This window comes from Hemibagrus wyckioides, linkage group LG03, assembly GCF_019097595.1.
Source record: "Hemibagrus wyckioides isolate EC202008001 linkage group LG03, SWU_Hwy_1.0, whole genome shotgun sequence".
In the NCBI taxonomy this organism is placed as follows: Eukaryota; Metazoa; Chordata; class Actinopteri; order Siluriformes; family Bagridae; genus Hemibagrus; species Hemibagrus wyckioides.
Window position 1 is genome coordinate 20,952,646 of NC_080712.1, and position 15,756 is coordinate 20,968,401.

A 15,756-nucleotide genomic window follows, 5' to 3' on the forward strand; every position below is an offset into this window, starting at 1 on the left:
TTCTTACCAATAAGATGGCCTGTGTAGCCTTTAGCAGGGTCATAAGGGCACCTTTCTCGACCCTCCTCAAACACAGAAGACATTTTAAACTCCTTACTATCCTGCAAAAACACAGAGGAAAACAGACAGACCATCAACAAAGCTACAAAAACAAACATTGTAAGCATCAAATAAAAATATGAAACTAATGCGTGGACTCATGGAGTTTTTTAATATTGTACTCACAATATATGCACACTGTGGGCTAAATGCATGGGTTCCACACGTATATAAGTGGGTGCTGTTAAATCTCTGCAGGAATCGGATGTGGTTAAAGCATTCACTCTGTAATACAGAATAAATGTGTCAGTATATTAGAACCTGATTAAAAAAAAGGAATTATGTAGATGTGTAAGGGTGGTTTACACAAGGGTGGTGATTTACCTTGTTATCTTTGCCTTTGTCCAGACAGAGCTGCTTCTGGTTTTCAGGTGCCTCCCAGTCAATCTGTATGAGGAAAAGTTTACCATGCTAATTTAATAGGCAATGTGTATTTCATTTATTTTTAAAATTTCTACATATGAATTGGAACACCTGCACACCTTCTCATTCATGCAAAGGGCTTCAGTTAATGTTCATAACAAATATCTGCATCTGGACAAATGTAATCTCTGTGTCTTTGTGCCAGATTGCGGTGGTTTGATCTTATAGGATTTATACACCCAACAGTCTTTACACAGAAGTGTGTGAAAAACAAAACACATCCAGCAATAGTGGCCATTCTGTACGCGAAAACACACTGTTGATGGCCAGGCTGGTTTGAGCTAAACAGAAAGCTACAGTAACTCAACCAACCATGCTTTACAACTGAGCAGCTAATAAAGTGTTCCTAATAAAGTGAATATACATGCTGTCCTTATAACTGTAATTTTCAATTCTGACAGTAGAAAATCTACAAGGCTGCATTTTTACTAGACAGTGGTCTCATATCTGAAAAACAAATCTGAGACATGCCAGTGGAGTACTCACAGTGTGACTGGAGCTGGAGATATCAGAGGCCTGCAGGGCATATAACGCCCCTCTAGCTCCCACATACAGCAAACCTGGCTCCTCCTCCAGCAGAAGCGTACTGTAGTTCACAGCAGAGCCACTGAAGCGTCTGCTCTTCCACAACTCTGATGCAGACACAACACAAACACACAAAGGTCATACTAAAGCCTCAAACTGGCAGAATGTCAAGTTGATGTTCAAAGATTTACTACAAAAGGTAGGTACCTGCAAGGAAACTGTTAAAGGAGCAAACAATCAAATCACCAGTCCAGCGGATGTAAGGTAAAGGATATCAACATCAATGCCCATGCATATAAAGCAAAATTATTGCTTACATAAAGAGAGAAATATTAGCCGACACATTGTTTACAGCTTATGGATATGCACAGACAGTGCAGCCTCATTTACTTTCATTTATAGCTTTCTTTCCACAAAATTTTTCCACAAAATTTTCTCATTGATACTTGTAGTCTTTGTCCTGTTCACTCTGGATAAGTGTGCCTAAATGCTTTAAAACTGATAAAAACTAAACAGTACATTCCATATCTTAATATGAAACAATATAATAAATGAAACAATTTGAAGTTGAGGTTTAAAAGCTTTTCACGAATACCAAACTTCTTGTGTAAAACACTCATAAAAAACGATTTACCAATAAACCCATTCGTTTTAAGTTTGATGACTGAGGACCAGTGTGGGTATAAAAGTTAAGGTTTATTATTCTATATAGAAAAAACATTCCAACAGTGATGGCATGATTATGTGGTACGGTTTTTCCATTGATCCAGTATACCACACAGCAACATAGAACAAACAAACACACTACAAATTTCATTTTTCTCCTGTGTGGGTGTCTCTGGCAGGAAGGACTTTAGAGACAGTGACAGGAAAAGATTGTATGTTGCTTTAGGAATGCTTTAGCAATCAACTGAAGGGACACATATGTCAAGCAAAGCCAGAGAGTGACAGAGTGGAGTATGTTTCAGAGAGAGAGAGAGAGACAGAGAGAGAGAGAGAGAGAGAGAGACAGAATATGACTGTGCTTTATGACTCTATGCTGACACTGCTCTCTATTTAACTATGAATCACTTGACAAAAACACATCAATCATGTTTCCCTCTCTCAGTAAAGACGTCTTATTGTTTTCCCTCAAGCACGGCGTGTATATGTGTTAATGTGTGTGTTTACATTATCTACAAAAAACCTGGTCAAACATTTAAACTACTGAGGAATGCTTAACATTTACAAACTCAAACACACACACAAACACACCAACATGAAGACATACTTCACTTTGGCAAAACACCTCTCAGACGTCACCTCAGTGAGTCAGTAACACAACATCCAACTAGCCTTCAGTAACTCAAAGTTCACCACTATCATATCACAGCACAGGGGCAGAGCCTGGATGTGTGATGTCTCCCCGTTTGTTCCCTCTTCACCATACAGTGTAAGCATTCTGTTATCTTATCAAATTTCTACTATTACAAAATACTACTCCCAGGATAATTTACTACATCATTACCCGTAGTGTACCGTAAATCCAGGGCACAAGCTATGCTCACTACTTAGTACCACACTACATAGCAAAAAAAGATGGAAAGATGTACATACATGCACTTGGTTGTTTATTTAATGCAATAAACGTTAAAACGTCCCTTCCCTTTTTGTGGTTTCAGTTCATTGGGTAATTTGTAACCTCCACATTGTTTATGTAAGGACGGGTCATGATGGTGTGTTTAAAGTGTGCTCACTAGCAAATGCCTGGATTCAGTCCCGCACTGCTGCCTTATATAGTGCTCTGTACCGAACATTCTCGGGTGTCAGACAATGATCTTTATGCATCTGTCTAGTGCTCAAAACATTTGTATTTTTAGCTTTATCAGGATTCGGAAAAACACTACATTAATAAAAAGTGTCAGAAATGAAATGAATTCTATCTCGAAGAGTTCATTCACACTCTAGTTCACAAGTGATAAGTCCTAAACTGCTCACACAATTTTCATACGTTTGTACATGCCTGCAGTATTTCTAAGAAGTTTAGTTCAAAATCTGTTTTAATTTGTTTCCCAATATACAAACAAACAAGCAGCATAATTTAAGCACTACCACCCTGACCAAGCCCAAACTATCATTTCCTCCAACTTGCATTCATTCGTACGTTTAGGTATTTATTTATTTATTTAAAGTCTCTAGTCTCAATCAGATATCTTGTAAATCTTTCAGGCATATTTTCTTCGATAGACAGACAGACAGACAGACAGACAGACAGATAGACAGATAGATAGATAATAACTGAATAAAGTATCCATATTTGGCTGCATTCCTAGAACAGTCTTTATAGTTAATAGTAACAGACAGAGGACTGACTGTTAAGAAAATCACTGTAAGTAGTGTTTATTTCCTTATTCTCTGTGATAGACATTTCTCGGTAAGCCGTAATCAGGGGAAAACATGAGTATGACTAATGTAAAAAATGGTAGACTGTGGCCTTGACAGCTTCAGTAATGAGAGAACTCATTTCCTTGAGTCTTCAAGCAGAGTAATCCGACTGTAAGCTCTATCCTTTTAGGGTCTGTCTCTCTGTCTCTCTCTCTCTCTGTCTCTCTCTCTCTCTGTCTCTCTCTCTCTCTGTCTCTCTCTCATGTGTTTGTGTGTCTGTGTGTGTAAAGTACTACAAGCACTAAAGTTTTCAGTCATGCAGTTAATTTGTAATATCCTCTAGTAATAAATCAAACTAAGCTGGTTTGTAATATAATCTTTAAGATCCTCCAGTCCACTTACTGCTGCAAGAATTATACAGGTACTGTATTATACTGTACATGCTCCCATATACCTGAGATCCTTACATTCCTGCAGCCACACAACAACATGCCTACACATGTGGACAAATCCTTTATTAGTGTATTACATAGACAGGTATGTCGCATATCGGCTGTCTAGACCTGGATTCAACAAAATGATCAAATAGTCAGTGCTTAAATCTGATCTGAACTGAGGTTTTCCCAACCAGACTCTGATTAGAAGAGCACAATTCTACAGTATCCCCACCCTGAAGAGGGCAAGGCAAGGCAATGAGAACAAACAAGCATGGAGAAAGGTGAAAGAACATACACCCAATTCAACCACAACAACAACAACTACTACTACAACACACAAACACACACACAGAGCAGATCAGGCAAGTCTATTCTCAGACCTGCTCCTGAACATCTGGCTTTCAGTCACGTTCGTGAAGAACTTATGACTCACATTCATAGCAGAGGTGTGAGAGAAAGCACAGCAAACACACAATACAATATGATTTCTTCAGCAGCTTTGAATATAAGATACTATTTCACAACCCATTCAGGCCAAATGTAACACAATAACAATAACCAGGGGAACTCCCTCTTTCTTTTATTCTGACAAGCAGCTTCCTCATCAAAATATGGGCTTTAATGACACCCATGCAAAAGTCATTGTGCAAAGACATTTATTTTCCCTGACATTTGGATGACTGTGCTAAATCACAGTGCAGGCTTCAGCATGGAGTCAGAGGTGCATGCTGGCTCTGGCACACTCTCACAAAACAAAAAAAACAAAAAAAAATCAGGGGCTGTGGAACTGAAGCTGCCACAGTGTGGGTGTTACAACAGTGTTACACAGCACAACATTTTGGTAAGATTTGAAGATTTAAGATTTGCCACCTTTCCATTAACAAACTGTAACGGCCCTGCCATGATGAATTCCAACAAACTATCACAAGGTCAGTGAGAGGACAGCTGCGTGTTAACGGGTATACTTGTAGGATAGAAGTAAAACAAACACAAATTCTGACTAATGCTATCAACCTAAATTGATCACAATATTAATCAACAACAGAGAGTCAGAGACAGAGAGAGAGAAAGAGATAGAGACAGAAAGATAGCAAAGAGTGTGTGTCGCCACAAAGGAATGTTTTCTAAGTAAACATCTTTGAAGGTCTTGTGAGGACCCGAGCGGGGCAGAACACAAGGCTCACTGTGACATTTTCTTTTCCATCATACAGAAACTGGAGTTTGAGGAATTACCGAGAGCTCGTCAGATTGTATACACGCTGTGCTAAACCATGTATTCAGTTGGCATTGCTCTCTGATTGCTTGTATGACTATCCCCTGAGTGTGCCAGATGAACTCTTGCCCATTCAGCCTTGTGAAACAATTAACTTTAGCCACAAATGGTGCTGCTCAGACCTGCCTATTAATTACTACACCCAGAACATAGTTTCTTCCCACAGTGACTCACTGGAAGCAAAATCTTTGTGCAAAGATAAAGGTTTCTGCTGGAAGAACCAGCAAGACATAACAGTAAACAGCCTGAATTTACTCTCACATTAATAACTGTCACTCCCTCCCACACGACTCTGTTAGCCCTGAATATCAAAAGCGCCCAAACAGATTATCTGGCTACAGAAGGAGTAATCTACTCCTTTTCTTTACACAGGCTTGTCATCTCTTCCAATGAGCCATCATTTGGTCACTTTTAGGTACTTTTAACCCATAATAATTACTCCAACCATCAACAGTCCTTGGTTTCTCTTATAAGAAATGACTACAGTGGTGTGTTATTGTAGTACTGTAAGACTGGAGTCTATAAACACACACACACACACAGGTACATATGTATATATGTACGTGTGCGTGTGTGTGTGTGTGTGTGCGTGCAAGTATGAGTGTAGGTTTACTATGCGGAGGAGAGCTGAGTGATGATAGCATCCATCTCCGGCTGCTTTGCCAGTTTTGTTCCAGCTAAAGTAATTACACATAAGAGATTCCCACACAGATGGCCTTGGGAACCCACACAACTGACCTTTCCATCTTAAATGTGTTGTCTCGCACTCTCTCTCTCTTATTTTTTTTACTAAATAGATTTATCTCCATTAAAACTAATTCATTACGCTCTGTTCAACAATCCCCTTATCCTATATGTAGTACAAGTCTCCAAAATACAAGTCTGGCAAAGGATTTAAATTAGTTGTAGTTAGAGGGCAAAGTGACTTAATGGTTAGCACATTTGCCACGAACCTCTGGGGTTTGATTCCTGCATCCGCCTTGTGTGTGTGTGTGTGTGTGTGTGTGTGTGTGTGTAGTTTGCATGTTCTGCCTTCAGTGGTTTCCTAGAAGTACTCCAGATTCCTCCCCCAGTTCAAAGATATGCATTGCAGTTTGATTTTTCTGTATATTGTTTATAATATGTTATTATTGTGTGAATGAGTATTGAGTATGCACACAGTTGGGTTGGCACCCCATCCAGAGTGTTTCCCCACCTTGTGCATGGATGCAGATAAAAATCCAAACACAAAAACAACCGCAGTATAGGTCATACATTCAACAACAATAAGCTGTCATATTCTTTTTTTCTCCCTTTTACTGGGACTTAACAGGATCTCCAATGAGCTTATTAGATTAAACAATGTCCTTTCAAGCACATAGTGTGACTAAATGGAATGATTAAATGGGTGAGGTGGAAAGAGAGAGAGAGAGAGAGACCTGTGTGCCATCTGATACTTTTCTATACTGAACAAGTTGCTAAGAAACTCAACGAACAGATTTTTCTAAGTTAGTGGCTGATATAAAAAGACCAGATCCATGCATCATGAGAAGGTGAGATAGAGTCGAGTGGAAAAAAAGGGTAGTATGTGGGTGGATAGAAGATGAATGATGATGATGGCGAGATGGGATTACATGCACATACTTGCATAACACGAGTACACACATCAATTGCGTCAGCACTAGCGTCACTCATTTCTAGCAGTTTTTTTTAAAAAATGCAGTTTCGTTGACTTTTGCCTTCCTGTTTGCTAAGCTTTCTGGTCATCAAAACAATAGGTCATCCTTGAACATGTCAGAAATAGAAGTGAGCCCGTCCACATGTCTACAGAGTCAGAGCTGTGCACTGGGGTCTTTCTGCTCTGAGGAATGCTATAACCCTCTGGACTGTTGCTCTAGGGCTGATCGTGGCCTGGGAAAGATTTGCTCTCGTCAAATGTTTGCAAGTTAAACAAACTTGGGACTTTTGACATCCATGCTTGCTTAACTCCAAGTAGGAGATAAAAGGAGAGTCTGAGGCAGTTCGAGTGACTCTGTTCTATACTCCATGTGCAAATATTGCGGTCAACCTGGCAGCCCAGATCTCTGACTAGGAAAGATGACATTCCTCACCATCTGAATAACAGCAGCCAATCTTCAGCATCTATTGAAACATGCGTGAAAAGCTTTGAAAAGATGCTCTGGTGGGCCTCACATGTCTCAGAGTGAACGTGTATTAACCTCCTGCTTTTTAGATAAGAATTTGCTGTAAGGGAGAATATTCTTGAGCTGCTAGGTGATACTGTCAAAACTAAACTGAGAGGCAATGGGATAATAACCAAAATTAAACGCACACTTCTCCAGGGGACTCTAGGGGACTCTAGGGGACTCACAAGGTGGGAGCCTGGACAAGGTGCCAGTCTATCACAGGGGCCAAACACACTCTCTCACACACACACACAACGAACAATTTAGAGATGCCCATCAACCCGCAATGCATGTCTTTGGACTAGTAAGGAAAAGAGAAAATGGGAGAACTTGAAGGAAACCCCTAATGAACAGGGACAACATACAGATGCGGTACAAGCAGGTCAGAGGCAGGAATCAATCCCCCAACCCTAGAGGTGCCAAACCAAATGTTTGTTTATGCCTCTGATGCTATATGCAATACTGCTATAAGTAAACCATGACTGACATCATTCCCAAAGCATTGTTACATGTTTCCTTGATTTGTTGAGAGTGTAAATGTGAATGTGGCATTAGTGGATATTAGTGGCTCATACCTTTCAAAGGGACAGTAGTTCTGGGAGTGACATCTAGGTCCAGAGGAGGTGTGAAAGGATATGCCCTGAGTGTGGACATGGCACACAGCAGATGCAGGCATAACAGCCATGCCACATTGCTCCTCATCGTTATCGCCACTTGTTTCGCCCAAGAGAGGTGAGCACCTCAAATCCTTTCAGCACAATAGGACGACACTCTCACAGCAAATATGCACTCGGTGATTTTGTGTCTCGTCTTTACAACAAGGTCCCGGCAATCCTCGCTACCTCATCATCCTCCCGAACACTTGATCTAAAAACCAAGACGAAAACAAAAGGTTAGTGGAGGCAGCAAAATACGAAAGAATTGCTGAGGTTGCGGGAGAAATAGGTCTGTGGAAAAAAAACACATCACAGTAGAAAATGCGGCAACATCGCTGATTGTTGTCCTCTGTCGGATGTACCTGTTTTTAATTAACATAATGGACGGTTTGAAGATGATAAATAATCAGTGGGTAAACAATCTGACCCAGATAATCAGCCCAGCATCTTCTGCACATTCCTTGTAAATATTACAATTCTTTCTACACATCTACTTCCATGACATCCCTCAATAAAATCCATCCATCATCTGGTACAAAGAATAATTACTCATTACTCTAATAACACAGTACTTAAAACATAATAATTACTGGTTTGTATTCAGAGTTTTCAGATTTGTTATTTTATTATTTAATAGTTTTGTAAATATATTATTTACAATTTTAAATTTTTTTTTAAATAAAGTCAGACACATTCAAGATTACAAGTGCTCTCACTATAAAAATCTGAAGCAAAAGTTTAATTCAAGTATTTGGTGATTTTAACAAGCATGTTGCATGATGTTTAATGGTGACAATAAAATGGCATACTGAGATACTACTGCTACATACTGTGTATACATTCCAGCAGGATTTTATGATTCTGCAATCACAGAAATGAATGCAAAGATTTTCTGCAGATATGGGCCAAGACACGTTATGTTACAGGGCGCATTCAATTAAAGACATCTTCAATTCGGATGCATGGAACTTAAGAAAGTAATTATATACGAGTCTTCCCTGGTAGCAGTTCGAAAAGAAAAATCCTGTGCTTACAATTTTGCAAAAAAAAAAAAAAGTTGTTTCACAAGTTTCTAAAAAATAATTAATAAATAAATAAATAAATAAATAAATAAATAATAAGTGACTAATTGAATGCATTAAACTCAGCCAGTGACTCTAAAGTTGTGCATTTAAACCATTACTAATTTTACATTTTACTTTAATTGTACCTCATGATTCATCAAACAGCAGAAGAAAACCTATTTGGATTTGTAAATAAATTACTGGTGAGAATCGTCAGCAAAATCTAAAATCATGTGTGTCAGCAATGCAAAAGCCTATATTATCATTACCATAAACGATTCTACAGTATGGTGCAGCAATGCATTTTAAATCTATGCACCAGAAAAGAAACAATATATTGCAACTAAGATAGGATGATACATTTTAAGTAATAAAATGTTTTTTTAATAGTAGAACATTTAGTCGTATAAATCTACACATGGTATAAATAATTAACATAAGAATAAAAGACTAAGTTCTATTACCAAAGGACAAACATTCATCAAACAGCCAGAGGCCACACTAAAAATGATTAAATCTACACAAAAGAGCTTGAGTGCTAAAATGCTTGTATTCTTGAGAATATTGCTGCTTCCTTCTCGACCACACAGATTAATTTCACACTTGCAGCTAGAATCCAAATCTGTGTCCGAAATTGCACGATAACTAAATTATTACTAAACCAATGATGTAGTGATATATTCATGTATAATAATAAAAGCTTGTATGTTCTAAGTATTCACATGTTATGAGGGGAAAAACAGCATATTACTGTGACTATAACAGCTAATGAGTATTAGAAGAAAGAGCAAAACTCTCGATAAGAGCTTGTTATTAGTTTGTCCACATTTGTCTGACCACCTGATTAAGCAGCAGTGCGCATGCATCAACAAACCCTTGCAGTGATCTTGTCACTCAGCCAGCTACAGACAACCTGTTACCTTACCTGTTCAGCAAGAAAAAGGCCAGAAAATGTTCTTAAAGTGTAGTATCAGTCTCCCTCTCTCACTCCCATTTGTCTTGTTTTGTTTTGCTCACAATCTCTCTCACTCTCTCAGCTGATTGGCTGAGGCTCCTGCCAATCACAACGTAGTCCGACTTCTTCCGTGCCTGAAGTTAAGGTATGATTATGTATGACATGTATGTAAATTTCCTGCACCTTCCAAAGCTGCACCCATGACACAGCTCTGACTACGATTTGCTATTCAGGATTGTCTGTACGACTCACATCAAGTTTCAAGATCCTATAAGATTTAGCTCTTAAAGAGGGACTAGAAGCATGACTATCATACTTGATGGTTACTCAAGAGTAATTCTCTCTCTCTCTAACACACACACACAATTTGATTTAGAGGGACAGTTGTTCTACACTCCCACTGTTCCCTTCACCTCTCTCCCCAGCGTTTTTATACACTCTGTCCTTCTCTTCTATAAACACTCCAGAACACTCCCTCTCTGTCTAAGATAAACACACGCTTGTTCCCATTAAACAAGCTTACGTACCAGATGAGAGCTGTTTTCTTTTCCTTCCTAACCCCTATCGCTCCCTAAGAGGACATGCACGCAGCACCCTCTAAGTTCGTTCTCCCGAAATCCCACAAAACTAAATACAAACATCTGTGCCACTCTTTCCCTTTCTCAGGAGCACACACACATACACACACATTAAGACACCTGCTGCATTACAGGAATCAGCAACACACGACGGTGAACAGTTACATCGGTTCAGCCTCGGCTGCTGTGCGTCTCCATGACTACCGCTGGGCTGTCACAGCTGGTTGTGAGTGTGGTGTACAGGTGCAGTGTAACCAGCTTTTAATAACAAGCTGTTGCACAAGCAAAACAGGATGTGACAGGAGCCCAGGAATTTCTCGAACAATTACAACCACTGCCAAAATAACATCTAATCCCTTACTAGAAAGAGTAAAGGCAGAGGAACTGCAGGAACGTGTGTGTATGCTGCAGACAAACAACTGGGCAGTCGTGACAGCAATTAACTGATGCCACTTTGTACATATGTTCATCTTTCCATCTTATTCTAGAGTTTCTGAATGACCAGCAGGGAAGATCTCACACAAAGCTGAAGCTACAAGCATTATGACTTTCATACTGAATAAAATATAATAAAGAACTATTTTGGGGGGAAAGCGTTAGAGTTTACAATAGCTGTTAAGTTTAAAAAGTTTGATGGTTTCTCTGTTCAGAAGGGTGGCCGGTGAAAAAGCAGGAGCCAGTGGGAATAGCTTGAGGAGAATGCGTTGTTAACGGATATGTTCAACAAATCTGCAAAAACATTGTACAGCAGCTGAGAAAACGTGTAGTGGGTAGGGACCATGTATGCTGCAAATAATAAACACAAAATTATATCTAGTTTTACGCTCATTGCTTCCAGACTTTCTGGACAGCCTGTATTTGCAGTTATGTAACAAGCCACGTTTTAATAGAATTATAAAGTTTTCACATAACATAATTTTGTAGCTTTCAACTGACATGTTTCATAACAGCTGCTGGTTTAGGGTACGACAACAAATGGATTTTTTCTCTCTTTTCGTTTTTCTTTCCATGATTTTGAAATTTTCGAAAGAAATTTTCACAGAATATAAAAGACAGCTTGTACTTTCAACTAAAAAAAAGTTTTGAAGCTTTTGAAGATTTTTTTCCATGCCCGCTCGGTTTTCTACTCACAGCTCAAAGTCCTGAAAAAATATATCCATAGGGCATAAACAAATCTCACTGTCTGTTGTGTAAAAGAGGTCTCAAAATGGCTTTTCTACAAACTGTGTGAATAAGCCATGGCCATATTTTAAGTCAGTCCAGAGATTTTAAGCACAGCACCTAGCACGTATCTCTCACACGCCACACTCTCAAACAATACTAAAGGCAGTTAAATGAGATAAACAGGGTGGAGGAGGAAAAGCGAAAATTTGTCAGTATTATAAAAGGCTGCCCACATTAGGTTTCATGGCCACAGCCATAATTGCTCAGCACGTCCCCGGAAAGAGTGCAAACGAGAATGTTACAGAAACCTCAACTCCTCTAACATTTCTTGTGTGTTCGAATCTGACATTTCAGATTGCACAGAAGGATACATCAATCTTTCTAAATCTGAGAACTTAAAAACCTGACAGCCTGCGAACCTGAGAATACTCCACAGCGTTCCACCCCTAGATCATTTCAGCTAGTCATAAAATACCATCTTGTTACATTTTCATCATCATCAGGAGCTGCATTTATGAACATTTTTGAAGCATCACAAAGAATCCAGGATAATCATGGAAAAAAAAAAAAAACTTTGCAAAGCATGAACCTGAACCTGAATCTGAACGCCAGTGGCATCTGTTAGCAGCTCAGCTGGGATGAGAACCCGAATGTATGTTTAACCAGCTGTCTGTCACACTGAATACATCCATCCACACGTCTAAAAGGTCAGTCCTCCATCAGCCACTCTTATAGAAAGAGTGGCTCATATTAACCACAGCCGCCCTTCAGCTTCAGTAGGTATGCCAACATGTTGAATAGAAGCAGTGGAATTGTATTGAAACTCCATTTCATTAATCAAATATATTGAACAATGTTACTTTTCAGAAACTGAAGTCTATAGCAGCAGCATGATTTAGTTTCATTCTAATACTCTGATGGATCATTAATACTCTCCCTGAAGCCATGTCACAAAAAAAAAGAAAAGAAATCTGAATCAGCTATGGTGAATAAAATGAAGGCTGACATTATTAACAGGGGTGGCTTTGACATGTTAAAACTATAACGTTACTGATTAATAAAGCCTTTCTTAGTATTGTGTTGTAATGAAAGCTCTACGTATCTGACAGAATCTTTCCTTGCACTCAGAAATGCCTGACTTAAAATAAGGCACTGTGTTTGCATGTCTTGATACTAAACGATCCACGCTTATTTATTGACCCGAGGGGCCTGGGAAGCCTTGTGCTTTTCCCATAAAGGATAGAAAAGGGACTCTGGTGAGCTATAAATGGAATTAATGGAGACAAAGAGGTCACATTTAGCAAAAATAAATAAATAAATAAGAATGATGTCTTTCTGTTTCTCTCTATGGTACTCTCATAGGCTAAGATAATTACTCCCCAAACATACAGCTCTATTTTTTATACACTTTAATTATCTATTAATTACATTTTGGCCATTTTGTAGTCACATGAAGCTGCCTTTTTTTTTTTTGAAGAATAGAGTAGAGAATGCAACTAGTGGAAAAATGGCATGATAAGGCCTTGTTCTGAGTGATTTAAAAAAGGATGACAGATCTGTTGCTTTACGGAGTTATTACGCTTCAGATGACAAGCTTCTATTTCGAGAAACATTCACATAAAGCGAGACAGCAGGGCTGCTTCACATCGCTTGTGGAGCATGTTGAGTTTAACAAATCAGGATGTATGAAGGAATATTTAGTCAGAGAAAACTAGAACCAGCTAAATTTATCTTCTAAGTTTGGTGTGACGCTTCAACCCTACACCAGGAAAATGTTGCTGGATATGAAAGCTAACGTGCTTCATAAATTACCTATAAACAATTACATAAGTAAAACCTAAATCGTGTGAACAGTCAGAACATTTATAGTCACCTAAACAACCTTTGTTAAATATTTTTCATTTAGTGATTCAAAATGCTATGCTGAATTTAAGCGTAACTAAATTCTCTTTAGTTAAGCCTTCCATGCTGTTACAGGGATTATCCATTCCCCATTCCTGTGGACAAACAGCTCTGCAGTTTTGTACGAGATCTCCTACTAGCATGCAGTAAGTACATTTTCCACACCTGATTGAACTAGGTGTGCTAGAGCAAAGAAAAGGAATTGCGTATCTGCTCCTGGGTTTGGTAATAAATATTACGCTTTATTACGCACAAACACCGGCTGTCTGATCTGCACATGCCTTCTCTGCCATAAATGCACTGTCCTGAAACACACTGACCATCAGTCAACACCTGAGCTTTCCATACATAGGCAGATCATAAACAGGTGACTAATATATTTTGGGAAACTGATAAAAGTGGCTAGTTTAGTTCTGTACCAGAAAAAAAGTGTAAAGACTTTATATGAAGCCCTAACAATGTCACAGCAGGTAACCTTGCTGCCTAACAGCTCCAGGGTCCGAGGTTCACTTCAGGTCCTGAGCTCGGGTTACTGCCTGTGTGGGGTATCATGTTCTCTCTGTCTCCGTGTGGATTTCCTGTGGGTTCTCTGATTTCCACCTTGGTTGGTAACACTGAAATGAACAATTGGTGTGTGTGTGGTGCCTTGTGTTGGACCGGTGTCCTCATATTCCCACCACTCACCCAGTTTTCCCGGAATACTATCCGGATCCTACAAAACCCTGACCAGTATTAAGTGGCAATTGAATACGATAGAGATGGATGGAGGTATTTTGAGAAGCATCAAGTTATATTTTACATGCGTTCAAACATTTCAAACCCAGACTATAATGCAAAGCAGTGTATACTTTAAATGCTTTAAGCATTAAACACCAAAAAAAGACACTGCTACAGCCTTAAATCACCGTTTCAGCTCAGTGCTTGGATTGTAATGTACGTCACTCAAATAAAAGTTTCTGCGAAATCAATTATCATTTTTCCCTTCCTTTACCAGTGTTGTCTTGAAGCACTCCGTAATGTTTTGACCTGATGCTCATCACCAGAGATCTAACATGACCAGTGTAAATAATGTCATTATCAAGTTCAGACTCTGGTTAAGGATCAATTGTTTGGAAAAAAAGAAAGAAAAAAAGCTCGAGCTGATCAGATAGCATCAATCAAAATAGACTGGACTGACGTTAAGAAATGATGCAGCTAACATATACAAAAAAAAAAATGACTACACTGACTGTCATTATCGTGGTCGAGTAAGTGCAGTGTACATGAAGTGTAATTACAGTCATCATTACAGTCTCTATTCTCCAGCATGTAGAGAGTAGTCTGTTTGCACTGCAGTTCCGCTGGTGTCCGAGCTGCAATCCAGCCGCATCGTGAAGGTAAATAAGACTAAAACTCAGTTACTCAATCAGTCAGCTAAAGACTATCTAACTCCCATCAATCATTAACCAAGTCTCTCAGGTTAAAGGGCTTGATCGATCATTAACGTGACGAATATGGAAAGAAAACTGGGTAGCTCAGCTCTACATTTTTTCAGTCGATTCTTACGAGCAGTCATTTTAATCATGAAGTTGTGTTTACACCAAAAATCAGCTTGGTTTGAATGAACAACAACGTTAACAAAAGTTCATTTCCTTCCAAAACTATAAATGATAAACTATAAATATTCAAAAAAAAAAAAAAACACGATCACCCTACCTTACTCCGTCTTCAGCTCTATAGCAGGAAAAAAAAAGTCCACAGTGAAATAAAGCTCCTGAGATTTGAACAGAGTAACTCAATCGCCGAGGCGTCTCAGTCGTGCTCTCGCGCTGCGATACGACCGAAAAAGTCCGGCTCCAAACCCAAAGCGCCTTCCTATTGGACACAAAGTGCGCTATCTAGTGTGACCATTATTTCATACTGTACGCGATTCACTACACGGAGTAGGAAATAGGAGCAGTTTATCTCCAGGCGTGGACGGTTAGTCATTCAGGTAGATAAACCACGCCCTCTTACGCAACGGCCATTTCCGCAACCGGTGAAATAAAGCAGGTGCTTGCTCTAGAGCTTGACACAAAGCAAAGGTATAGGGGGCAAAGAAACTAACTAAACTTATGAAAACACGGCCTTAAGAAAGAAAAACGCGTGAGGTGGACGTGCACTGTAGTTTAG

General features: G+C 39.2%; 1 protein-coding gene across 3 annotated transcripts in view; it reads right to left on the bottom strand.

Moving 5' to 3' along the window:
* The window catches only part of sema4ga (sema domain, immunoglobulin domain (Ig), transmembrane domain (TM) and short cytoplasmic domain, (semaphorin) 4Ga), a 29,905-nt gene extending 14,364 nt beyond the window's left edge, over positions 1 to 15,541 (bottom strand). For 2 of the 3 annotated variants that reach the window (XR_009204145.1, XM_058385411.1), the window contains exons 1-6: positions 15,301 to 15,541; positions 7,862 to 8,153; positions 1,009 to 1,154; positions 424 to 486; positions 226 to 324; positions 8 to 101 (exon numbers count right to left, since the gene is read on the bottom strand). Coding sequence is in view for 1 of the 3 variants with exons in the window: in XM_058385411.1 (XP_058241394.1) it covers positions 8 to 101; positions 226 to 324; positions 424 to 486; positions 1,009 to 1,154; positions 7,862 to 7,988 (529 nt within the window). In the remaining 2 variants the exon portion in view is untranslated. Of the gene's footprint in view, positions 1 to 7; positions 102 to 225; positions 325 to 423; positions 487 to 1,008; positions 1,155 to 7,861; positions 8,154 to 9,931; positions 10,325 to 15,300 lie in introns of those variants that run through there. The other variant, XR_009204151.1, reaches the window with a different exon arrangement.
* Between the last annotated feature and the right edge of the window lie 215 nt (positions 15,542 to 15,756).